Source organism: Hemitrygon akajei, chromosome 21, assembly GCF_048418815.1.
Source record: "Hemitrygon akajei chromosome 21, sHemAka1.3, whole genome shotgun sequence".
Taxonomy (NCBI): Eukaryota; Metazoa; Chordata; class Chondrichthyes; order Myliobatiformes; family Dasyatidae; genus Hemitrygon; species Hemitrygon akajei.
Genome location: NC_133144.1, coordinates 14229733 through 14240707, shown reverse-complemented (window position 1 = coordinate 14240707; position 10975 = coordinate 14229733). Strand labels below are relative to the sequence as shown.

Below are 10975 nucleotides of genomic sequence, written 5' to 3'. Positions count from 1 at the left end.
AAGGGAGAAGTGGATGAGAAATGGGCAATAGAGACAGAAAGAGGGTGAGGTAGTGTGGAAGTGAGATGGATAGCAGATGTGTTGGATCAGAGGGGTGATGCAGGAGGCTCATTGGTTAAGAGTAAGAGTGGGCTTTCAGAACGAAGTCCACTCCCCACTTCCATCTAGACCTAGTAAGATGGCAACATGTTGTGGGCCACTTACAAACTTCTAAATGCATCTCTTCTGAATTACTCTCACTGCGATCTGCAACCTATAATACCCCTATAATACGTACTTTTGAACCATCTTAATGAACTATTTCATGATCTTCTGAAGGACTCAGTGGACTTAACTCTCAAACATGCACCTTTAAGCGGACAAAGGTACATGCCATGGCTGGAAGAGGAGGAGGAGAGGACTCCAAGTCAGGTTGTAACACCAAGATATGAAAGTTCCTCTACTAGGCATCTTGTTCACAAAATAGAACCAGATTGAGGACCTAACGGCAAGATTACTGTATTGGAGGGAAATAAGGAATTGCTGTGTTCTGTGTTTCACACAGATATGGCTCACTTTGGATGTGCCAGTAAGACCTGAAGGCTTCTCAATACACAGGACGGACCAGACTGCTGATGCAGAGAAGACAAAAGATGGGGGTCTGTGTTTCATGATAAACTCCTTGTGGTGCCCGGATGCCACAGTCTTTTCACACTCTAATTCCCTTGACCTGGCACAGCTAACGATTGAGTGCTGCCTTTGTACTTACCAATAGAGTTCTCCTTCATGATCCATACCACAGTGTACGTACTGCCAAAAACTGGCATTAATCAAGCACTCCGGATATTTAATGCTGCCATCACCAAACAAGAAACAACCCACCCCAACACATTTCAAATCATAGACTGGGACTTCAATCAGACTTATTTGAAGAAATCTCTGCCCAATTATCACCTACATATAATCTGCAGCCCCAGGAGTCCCAACACACTCAACCACTGTTACACTATTATTAGGATTGCCTACCATTCCATGCCCAGAACATACTTCAGGAAACCTGATCACTTGGCTGTCCCTCTCCTTCCTGCATACAAGCAGAGGCTAAAGTACAAGGCTCTGGAGATGAGGGCAACAAAAAGGTAATCCTGGGATGCAGAGGAGCAGCCGTGGGATTGTCAAGTCGGTGGACTGGACCATGTTCGAGAACTCATCAGAGGATCTCAGTTAATACTCCATGGTTGTCACAAATTTCAATAAAAAACTGTTGTAGAAGAGTCTGTCCCCACAAAATCATTCAGTCTTCCCCAACCAGAATCCCTGGATGACGCATGATATCCACAATCTGTTGAGGTCACATCAGTGGCATTCAGGTCTGGTGACCAAGTAAGATTCAAGAGGTCCAGGTACAACCTTCAGAGAGCCATCTCATGTGCAAAGTGACAATTCCAGATGAAACTTGAATAACTGAAGAATGCTCAACAGTTGTGGCAGGGCTTGAGTGCTATTACCTCTTACAAAGTGAAACCCAACGACATAGGCGACAACAAGGCTTTGCTCCCAGATGAGCTCAATGCCTTCTATGTTCACCTTGACCATCAAAACATGGAGGAACCTTCACTAATTTCCACAGCTCTGATAACCCTGTGATTTCAGATTCTGCGGCTGAAGTGACAGCATCCTTTCAGAGGGTGAACCTGGGAAGCATCGGCCCAGATAGAGTACTTGGCCAAACACTGGAGACATGTGCTGATCAACTGGCTGGAGTGTTCAGCAGTCTGAGATACCCACCTGCTCAAGCAGGTTTCAATTATATTGGTGCCTAAGAAGAACAAGGTAACCTATTATCCAGTTGCACTTACACTTCGTTGGCTTTTCACTCAACTCGGAAAATCTGGACAGCAGAGACGCTAACATCATGATGCTCAGCATTCAATACTATCATTTCCTCAATATCCCGTGGTGCCAGTGGATCCTTGACTTCATCACTTGCAGACCTAATCAGTTCAGAGTGACAATATCTCCTCCACAAACTCCATCGACACGGGTGCACCACAAGGCTGTGTGCTTAACCCCCTGCTCTACTAGCTATATACTGATGACTCTGAGAATAAGCTCAGCGCCAATGCCATACTTAAATTTGCTGAAGACACCACTCCCATGGGCCAAAATTTGGTGATGAATCGGTATATAGGAGGGAGATTGAAAATCTGGCAGAGTGGTGCCACAACAGCAACAACCACCTCTTATTCAATGCCATCAAGATCAAAGAGCTGATTATTGACTTCATGAGGAGGAAACTGGAGGACCATGAGCCAGTCCTCACCAGGGATCAGAGGTGGAGAGGATCAGCAACTTTAGATTTTTCAGTGTTATGATTTCAGAGGATCTGTCCTAAGTACAGCAGTGCCTCTACTTCCTTAGACATCTAAAACTTTCACAAATATCTGAGTGGTGGATAGTATATTGACTTTTTGCATCATGGCCGGGTATGGAAACACCAATGCCCTTGAATGGAAAACCCTGTGGCTACAGCCGAGTTCATCACAGGTAAAGCTCTCCTCACCATCAAGCACATTTATGTGGAGTGCTGTCGCAGGAAAGCAGCATCCACTATCAAGGACTCCCCTACCATTCACAACATGCTCACTTCTCACTGCTGCCATCAGGAAGGAAGTACAGGATCCCCTGGACTCATACCATCAGATTTAGGAACAGTTATTACCCCCTGAACCTTCAGGCTCTTGAACCAGAGGAGATGACTTCATTCACCCATCACCCAACTGTTCCCATAACCTGTGAACTCACTTTCATCTCATGTTCTCGATATTTATTGTTTATACATTTATTATTTTGTTATTATTATTTCTCTTTTGCGTTTGCAGAGTTTGTTGTCTTTTGCAAATTGAGAGTTTGTCCCTCCTGTTTTCAACTATTCTATGGTGTTTCTTCGATTACATGCCCACAAGAAAATGAAGTCTGGGGTTGTCTATGGTGACGTACGTGTACTTTGACAATAAATTTACCTTGAAGTTTGATTCATAACAGTTTATCAATGAGGAAAGAAAGATAACACCAGGCAGAGCCAATAATAAGCAATAATTTTATTGTGAGGGTAACTGCACATGAACACATCTGAAATTGATGTGCCAACTGCAGTTTTCATACGGTATTATTAAAGGTAACTGTTTCTAAGTACAATATAACAACATTCATATTAGAATGAAAATCTGAATTTTTAAAAGACAACATTAAATCTCTCTTTTTACAGTTTTATTTACAAACAGATCAAAATACTTGTTTTATTTAGGAATCAGTGAAGGAACAAGACTATCTCGGATTGATAGACCATAGGCAAAGAGATTCAAAAAAGATGCATCTAAAGGAAGTAACACAGTCCTTTATCAAGAGGAATAAATTATCCCAGTCTTTGTATGTATCCCAAGTTTTGCCTTTTAATACGTGTATCTGTGGCTGACCTACTTAGTGAAATTAAGGTGACTGCACGGTGGTATTATTCAGGAACAATGATATTTCTTCTCAAAAGCAACTCATCTAGCACCACACAGCAGGAAACACAAAACAGTACACCTTAGTTTGTAACTATGGCTAAAATAGCATATACATAAAGATATTATACAGTTATAATGCTTTATTTAATAAACAGTTAAATATTTGCTCCGAGCAGCTTGATAATACCATTTTCTTCCTTACCTATATAGAAACAAATAATTTTAAAAAGGATAACTGTATACATGGTGAATCAACATTAAATATTATAAGATAAAAGAGAGGGTAGGGATTCTAAATGGGCCATTGCAAATTCTTCTGTACCAAACAGTCAGTAATTTACAGCGATGAAGGTAATACATAGCAGGCAGCATTTACAAGCCCAGGTCTAAGATTTACTATGCACAGATATTTATTTTTTTAATCTTTTATTGCTTGACATGATTTTATAGCTAGAGTTTTAGCTTTTATTGTTTGAACTTTGGAGACAAAAAATTGCTAAGATTTTATAAAAATGGATAAAATTCTATTTGAAACTTTCCCACCTGACATTAACAGTAAAAGCCTTGTCTGGGCTTGCCCCATTAACACTTTCTTTAGATTGGGGAAGTATAATATAGCTGCAAAGGTCAACATTGGCCCAACCCACAACACAAAACACCCCCCTTCAATGAGGACGAACACACACAAGGGACACAGTCCGCTTTAATCTGATACATTAATGTCCAAACACCAGGCCATTGTTTGGATGAGATTAATGCACACAGCAACTCAAACAAATATCTCGGTAAAAACTTCTTAAGAAAATTTTTTTCACCATATAAAATATCTTTTATTGCTTGTGATTGTAAAATTGTTTGCACATTAAAAACTGCTTTCAAATGTTCTAAAAATCCATACTCCCCTGTCAATGTAAAGGAGCCTGAACTAAATTGTGCAAATGAACTCTGAGAACACTTCCATGGATACTGCGCAGTGCAGAGAGCATGTGTTAGTGAGCAGGCAACACCAAGGAGGAATAAATCAATAGTGGTGAGGTACCTGCTGAGTGGGGTGCAAATACTGAGCAAAGTGGAAGATAGAGTCAGAAAGATGAAGCAGGGAAACTGGCCCTTCAGCCCATCAAGCCGCTGCTTACCAACAACTGAAGTGCAGGTGGCCATGTCTAAGTAGTTTCAATACATAATCATAGATGTAAGGTAGTAGAAAAATTTCACTTAAAACAGATGAGGTTTTATTCATAGTGAATAAGGAAAAGCTGTGCCCCATTGAATTATGCCAACAGTGTCTTACATTTGGCACCCACAGAACCGGCTGGTGACTCTCACAAGGGCTGCCAACCCCAAAATAGTATCTCACTTGAGCTACATTGGTAATGGACGTTGATGACCTTCTGAGCAATACTGGTGCTGATTGTGTACACGTTGAAATGAATTGTTTCACTAGCCAGGCACTGTTCCCGGGTCTGGGAAGCACGCAATATAACTCTGCATGGCACCAAGGTAAAAGAAACCAACTAAGATCTCTCGTAGTTTTTGGAAAGCTGTCTTTCTAAGAGAAACTGCTGATGGCGCAGAGGCCTCATCTGTACAGGTCTCACAGGGGAGAGCGGGGAACTGGAAGTTTAGTTTCTAAGTTTGTTGATCGTTGTGGACCAGCTCTGAGCAAAGTTTCAGCTCTATCACTAATCCACCCTTTTCCTTTGTTGGTCCAGACCACCCGTGATGGTCTTCCAGCATCTTGATTTTGTTGTACCTTGTTACCGAAGTGTTGACCCTTGATGGGGAGGAGCGGGCACAGTGGCAGAGAATCAGAACAGGGTGAGTGGAGGGTATTGTCTTTTACTCAAAGGTAAAAGCATCAAATGCTAGGAACAATCAACAGGTGAGGAAGCATCTGTGGAAGGTGAAACAGATCTTTTCAGAAGCAGGCTTTTGCATCAGTTCCAATGTGTCAACCGTTTCTCTACAGACACCGCCAAATCTGCTGAGTATTTTCAGCATTTTATCCTTTTATTTCAGAATTACAGCATCGACAGTTTTTCATTTATTTGAAGACCCTGCCTTATGGTGACAATAAAGATTGCATGTTCTTGAGGGAGCCAGTTGATCTTGTGCAGATGAAAACAGGCTACTGCAGGATCTGCTTGACAGTATTTACCCAGAGTTCTGAGGAGTTATACACTGTCCTTTGGCAGCCAGAACACTGATCTGGAGCAGGAACACATCTGGGGGAGAATGCAGGAATTAATTACCTTAAACACTACTGGAGTTGACAAATCATTGGGATTATCCCGAGGATTCCAAGAAATGAAGACTAATCACCTGGGACAATGAAAAAATAAACATTGAGGGAGCAAAAAGAACAGCTGTGTTTTTTCATATTTATTTTGAACTCTTGTTTATTAATTACTGAAATATTGTAGCTTGGACAAGAATCTGCTTGACAGTCATTCATTAGGATAATGCGACCAGAAAGAAAGTGAGGGGGAGCTGTGGATGGGTCACCCAACTATGAGAAAGGGTATCAAATACTTGTGGCAGTGGAGTCCTGTGTGAATGAGTAGATAGGAATTTGGTGTTTGCGATGGGCTCAGCAGAGTCCTGGAACGGATGCTCCTGAACACCACCACAGCAAAAAATCCTGGTGAGGGTGATCAGTGGATGGGCTGCTGGGGTGACTGCAGCCTACCCCTACTGCCTTGTCACCTCGAGAGGAAACAGAGTGTGGCAATGCCCTAGTACACAGTAGGCAGGGAAGGTGCCAAGGGTGGAGCTGATGCTTCAGCTGAAGGCTAATGGCTATTCTAAAGGGCTTTACTTTACTAGTGTATTCTCTAGGATCAAGTTGTCCTTTTCGTCAGACTAGATCAAGGGCTTTGTTCCCTGTCCCAGTTGGGGAATGTCCCTCTGACAGTGATTCTGCTTTCCCCCAGCAGGCTGAACGGGAGCAAGGTGCGGGCCGTATAAACTCTCAGAACATGCAATAGGACAGTTGGCAGCCGCTTAGGTAGAAACATTTGGGAAAACAGATCTGCCTGCTGAACAGTGTGATGATAAAGTTAGGCATCTATCAGTATTCCATAGAAGAGTCCACAAAAAAAAGCAGTCCCACAATAGAAACAAAGCCTAAACCATCTTTGTACAATGGCTGAGGTTTTGAAAGACATTGATTTGTAACTAAATAGTAACTGTATGTAATTTATTGTAAAGTCAGTTTGCAACCTCTTTGAGCCTGTATGTCCTTGCTGTTTTGCTGTTAACAGAAGTACCTGACCATTTTTCATACCCTCATTATAACCAAACAGGCTCCCTGAGCTAAAGTTTCAAATCCTCCATCTGACCACGAGGAATTTCTTCCTAAAAGTCTTCAGATGCAGTCAGAATCCTGGATTGTTTTCACAGTAACAGCAAATGCCAGCCAAATGATAACCCACCACACTCAAACAAACACTGGCCTAAACTGCAAGATTCAGATCACCCCCGGAGCCAGACAAACTCCGGGACTGCCTCACACACAGACACACAGATAACAGCCCTTAGCACAATAAGAGACTGCAGAAACACACGGTTTACTTCCCTGAGGGGTTAAATGTGCACCAGTGAGTGCTCTTTTACATATTGCACTACAGAGCAATGAGACGTGCAAAAAGCAACAGTGAAGCAGGCTCGCCACAAACATATGCACTGCCACATGCACACACTCACACACACCCACACATATACATACATTCCTTCACCCATATACCCACATTCAAACACAAACATAACCCATTACACCCATTTGCACACACTCACACCCCATGTACACCTAACATCTAAACCTCACAGCCACTCTCCCCACCAAAATCCAGACATGTGCTTTAGACATTTCTACATATTCACACATTTTTGGAATGTCGTTTCACAAGGAAACCTCCATTTTAAGGATATTTGCCAGAAAAACATAAACAGTGTGGCACATCAGATGAAATATCTCACTAGACAGAATCAGACATGGTCTCAGAAGAAAATAATACCAAGCTTTTAGAAAATAATATTTCTTTCTATTATTGTCTTGCCTTACAAAAAAGCATCTTACACAAATCACTTCTCTTTTATTGCCGGAATATTTAAGTGCTTCCTAATAGTCATACAAGGGTTATAAAAATAGAACTCTTTCTTAAGTGGTCCAGACAAGGCTTTGTATTTTATAAATCATTTGATCCCACCACCTTTCACCGTACTATTCTGGATCTGTTGCACATTATTCAGCCACACAGACAATGGAAACTGGAGTGCGATTGTAAACCAGACAAATCGTGTGGGCATTCCTATAACACAGAAATATCAATTTAAACAGCAGCATCTGAAACTCGCACCCCCTCCTGTACACTCAACAATTAAACTTGTATTTCTTGTGCATGTCCTTTAACAGATTTAATAAATACCAACATATCATGTACAAACTGGGAAAAGGTGCTTAAAATATAGATTTATATATCATCTCACAGCACATCAAAGTTAAAATGATATACTGATATTAAATGTTATAGTCACTGTATTTACTCAATATACCCTGTAAAAGATTTGCTCTAAAGAAGCTTCTCAGCATTATAATGTCACTGTACGCTGTGCTCTACACAAACTAAATGCATGAGAAAAACAGGTTCAACTCTCACTAGGAAACTAATGTTAATACCCCCGCCCCAAGCCTCTAAAGTCACCCAGGACCTTGCCGCCTCTTTGATCTCCTGGGCCGTGCACACGGCTGATGCACTGAGCAACAGAATCTCATTATGTGACCCGCGGCAGGACTTCCAAGTTGCGATGTCGACTGGTGCCAGTGATTATCCATCTGTTGGCATTATTTGCTCAAACTCAGAGCTGAACAGCTCCTTGTACAGTGGAGGGAAATGCACACGCACAATGTCTGGGTGTATTGCTTTAAATGAGGAGAGCTTCTCAGTGTGTCGATTGCACAGTGCTCGTAACATGGTCACTTTAGATAGGAGCTGGAAAGAGAAGGAGAAATAATTAGAGAACATTTCCTTTGTCACTCTGAATGGAAAGCCAGCAGAGGAGAAGTAATAGCAGGATGAACAGTTAAAGTCATGGCAATCATAACCACGGATGCCATAAATCTGCAATAAAGTAGGAAAATATTCAAGTGGTCAGGCAGCAACTGTGGAGAGAAACAGTTAACATTTCAGGCTGCAGATTCGGAACATTGACAATTTCTCTTTTCACATTTGGTGACTGTCCTGCCGGGGTTTCTGGGCAATTTCTATTTTTATTTAACGTCAAGGCTTCAGATAATCCTCAGAAGTTCAACAATGTGGACAGAGAAATGTAACATCAACCAAAGCTGAAGGGAGGGTGCTGGTGTTCAGTGGTAGAGCCCAGGCACAAGGCAGAGGAGAGCAGACACCGAAGCTGAAGAGAGCTCTTCAGCACAATCATACCACCACACACAAAGTGAAGACACATACACTGAAATGAATTGTTGCTGGAGAGATTGAAGAAACCCTTAAACGTCACATCACTGTGAAACAACAAGTGTGGACCGATGGCTTGTGCCAAGGTGATGAAAGGACAGACGATCGTACCACATTGGTGTAACAGGCACCTGTTGAGGACATGTCAAGAGAAACAGAAATGGCAGAGTTTCAAAGCAGCAGGAAATGAACTGGCTGTTAATACAGAAGCTCCCTGGTTACAGACGAATGACTTACAGAAATCCAGTTTTACTAAATCTGTTATACATTTTTCAAGTCTTTTTGAAGTAGGAGTAAAAATGTTAAAATATTTCATGCTATTAATAACTGGATACAATATATTTTCCATTAATCTAATTATGGGTAAAGCTAAGGTGATTATTTTATGAAACATTCATGTTACCAGGAAGGAGGTTTTTGCAGCCTAGCAGTGCATTAAGGTGGATAAATCTCCAGGCTCTTACTGAGTGCATCCTCAGACATCAAGGGAGGCTAGAAGAAAAACTGTGCAGGCTCTTATTTGCTTCATGATTGCCTCTGGAGAAGACGGGGGTGGGGGTGGCTAATGTTGTTCTGTTATTTAAAAATGTAGCAAAGAAAGTCAGGGAACAACAATCTGGTCATCAGCCTGACATCAGTGGAGAAAAGTTACTGGAAGAAATTGTGAGGAACAGGACCTACCAGCATTCCAATAAACAGAGCCTGATTTGGAGGGGTCAGCGCGGATTTGTGCATGGGAAGTCATGCTTGACAAATAATTTAGAGTTCTTTTGAAGAGATAACCAGCAAGGCCCTGCATGCTGGGCTGGGCTGGAAGGTGAGGTCCCATGGAATCCAGGAAGAGGTAGTTAGGTGGATTCGAGTTTGTCTCAGGGTAAGGAACCAAAGATTGGTGACTGAAAGTTGTTTCTCAGAATGGAGACCTAAGCTGATGCTGTGGTGCAGGGTTTATTTTTATAAATGATTTGGATGCACAAGATTTGATCAGTAGGCTTGCAGATGACAAAAAGTTAGAAGAGGTTGTTGATAAATGTTACTGTAGATTACAGGGGATCATTAAGAGTTAGAGAAGAGGGCCAAGGAATGGCAAATGGATTCCAGTGCTGTTAAGTGTGAGGTGAAGCTGTTTGGAAAGTCAAATCAGTGTAAGACTCCTACAATGAATGCTAGAGACCAGGCATGTAATGGAACAGAGGGGCTTAGTAGCACAAGTACATAGCTTGTTGAAAGCGGCATCATGGGTAGTGAGGGTGGTAAAGGAATGCATTTAACATGCTGGCCTTCCATCAGTCAAGACAAAGAATACAGGAGTTAGGACATTGTGTTGAAGTTATATAAGAAGTTGGTAAGGCCACACTTGGGAATATTGTGTAGTTTGGGGCACGCTGTTATAGGAAAGATGTGGTTACACTGGACAAAGTAATTTTTTTTTACAAGAACTAGAGAGCCTGACTTATAAAGAGGGGTTGGTCAGGCTGGGCGTCTTTACTCCTTGGAACATAAGAGAACCTTAGAGAAGTGTTTAAAATTACAAGAGGCTTAGATAAGGTGGATGTAGCAGTCTTTTCCCAGGGTAGGTGAGTCCAAAACTAATCTGCACAAGTTTAAAGTGAGAACGGGACAATTTAAAAGGGACCTGAGGGGGCAACTTTTTCACATAGAGGGTTGAGAGTATATGGAACAAGCTGCTAGAAGAAAAGGTTGAGGCAAATACAACTGCATCATTTAAGAAACATTTGCATAGAGAAAAAGAGCAGCTATAGTGGGATACGGGCTGAACACCGGGACTCGGTGAGCACCATGGTTAGCTTGGACTCATTCGGCCGTAGGGCCTGTATCCATGTCATTTTGCTCTGTGATTATTCCTGTATGGAAGTGTTACAGCATGTTTATGTATAATAATACACTGTAGGTCACTATAAAATGGACATTTCTGACTTAAAGGGAAATCAGCTCATGGCTGTTCACAGGAATGGAGCCCACAGGTAACCTGGGGAGCATCCATCCACCAGA

At 41.9% G+C, this 10975-nt stretch overlaps 1 protein-coding gene across 1 annotated transcript in view; it reads right to left on the bottom strand.

The window, feature by feature from the left end:
- Positions 1-3080: 3080 nt before the first annotated feature.
- roraa (RAR-related orphan receptor A, paralog a) overlaps positions 3081-10975 on the bottom strand; it is a 130614-nt gene continuing 122719 nt past the window's right edge. The window contains exon 10 of the mRNA XM_073024839.1: positions 3081-8479. Coding sequence (XP_072880940.1) covers positions 8315-8479 — 165 coding nt within the window. The 3' untranslated portion in view covers positions 3081-8314. The remainder of the gene's footprint in view (positions 8480-10975) is intronic.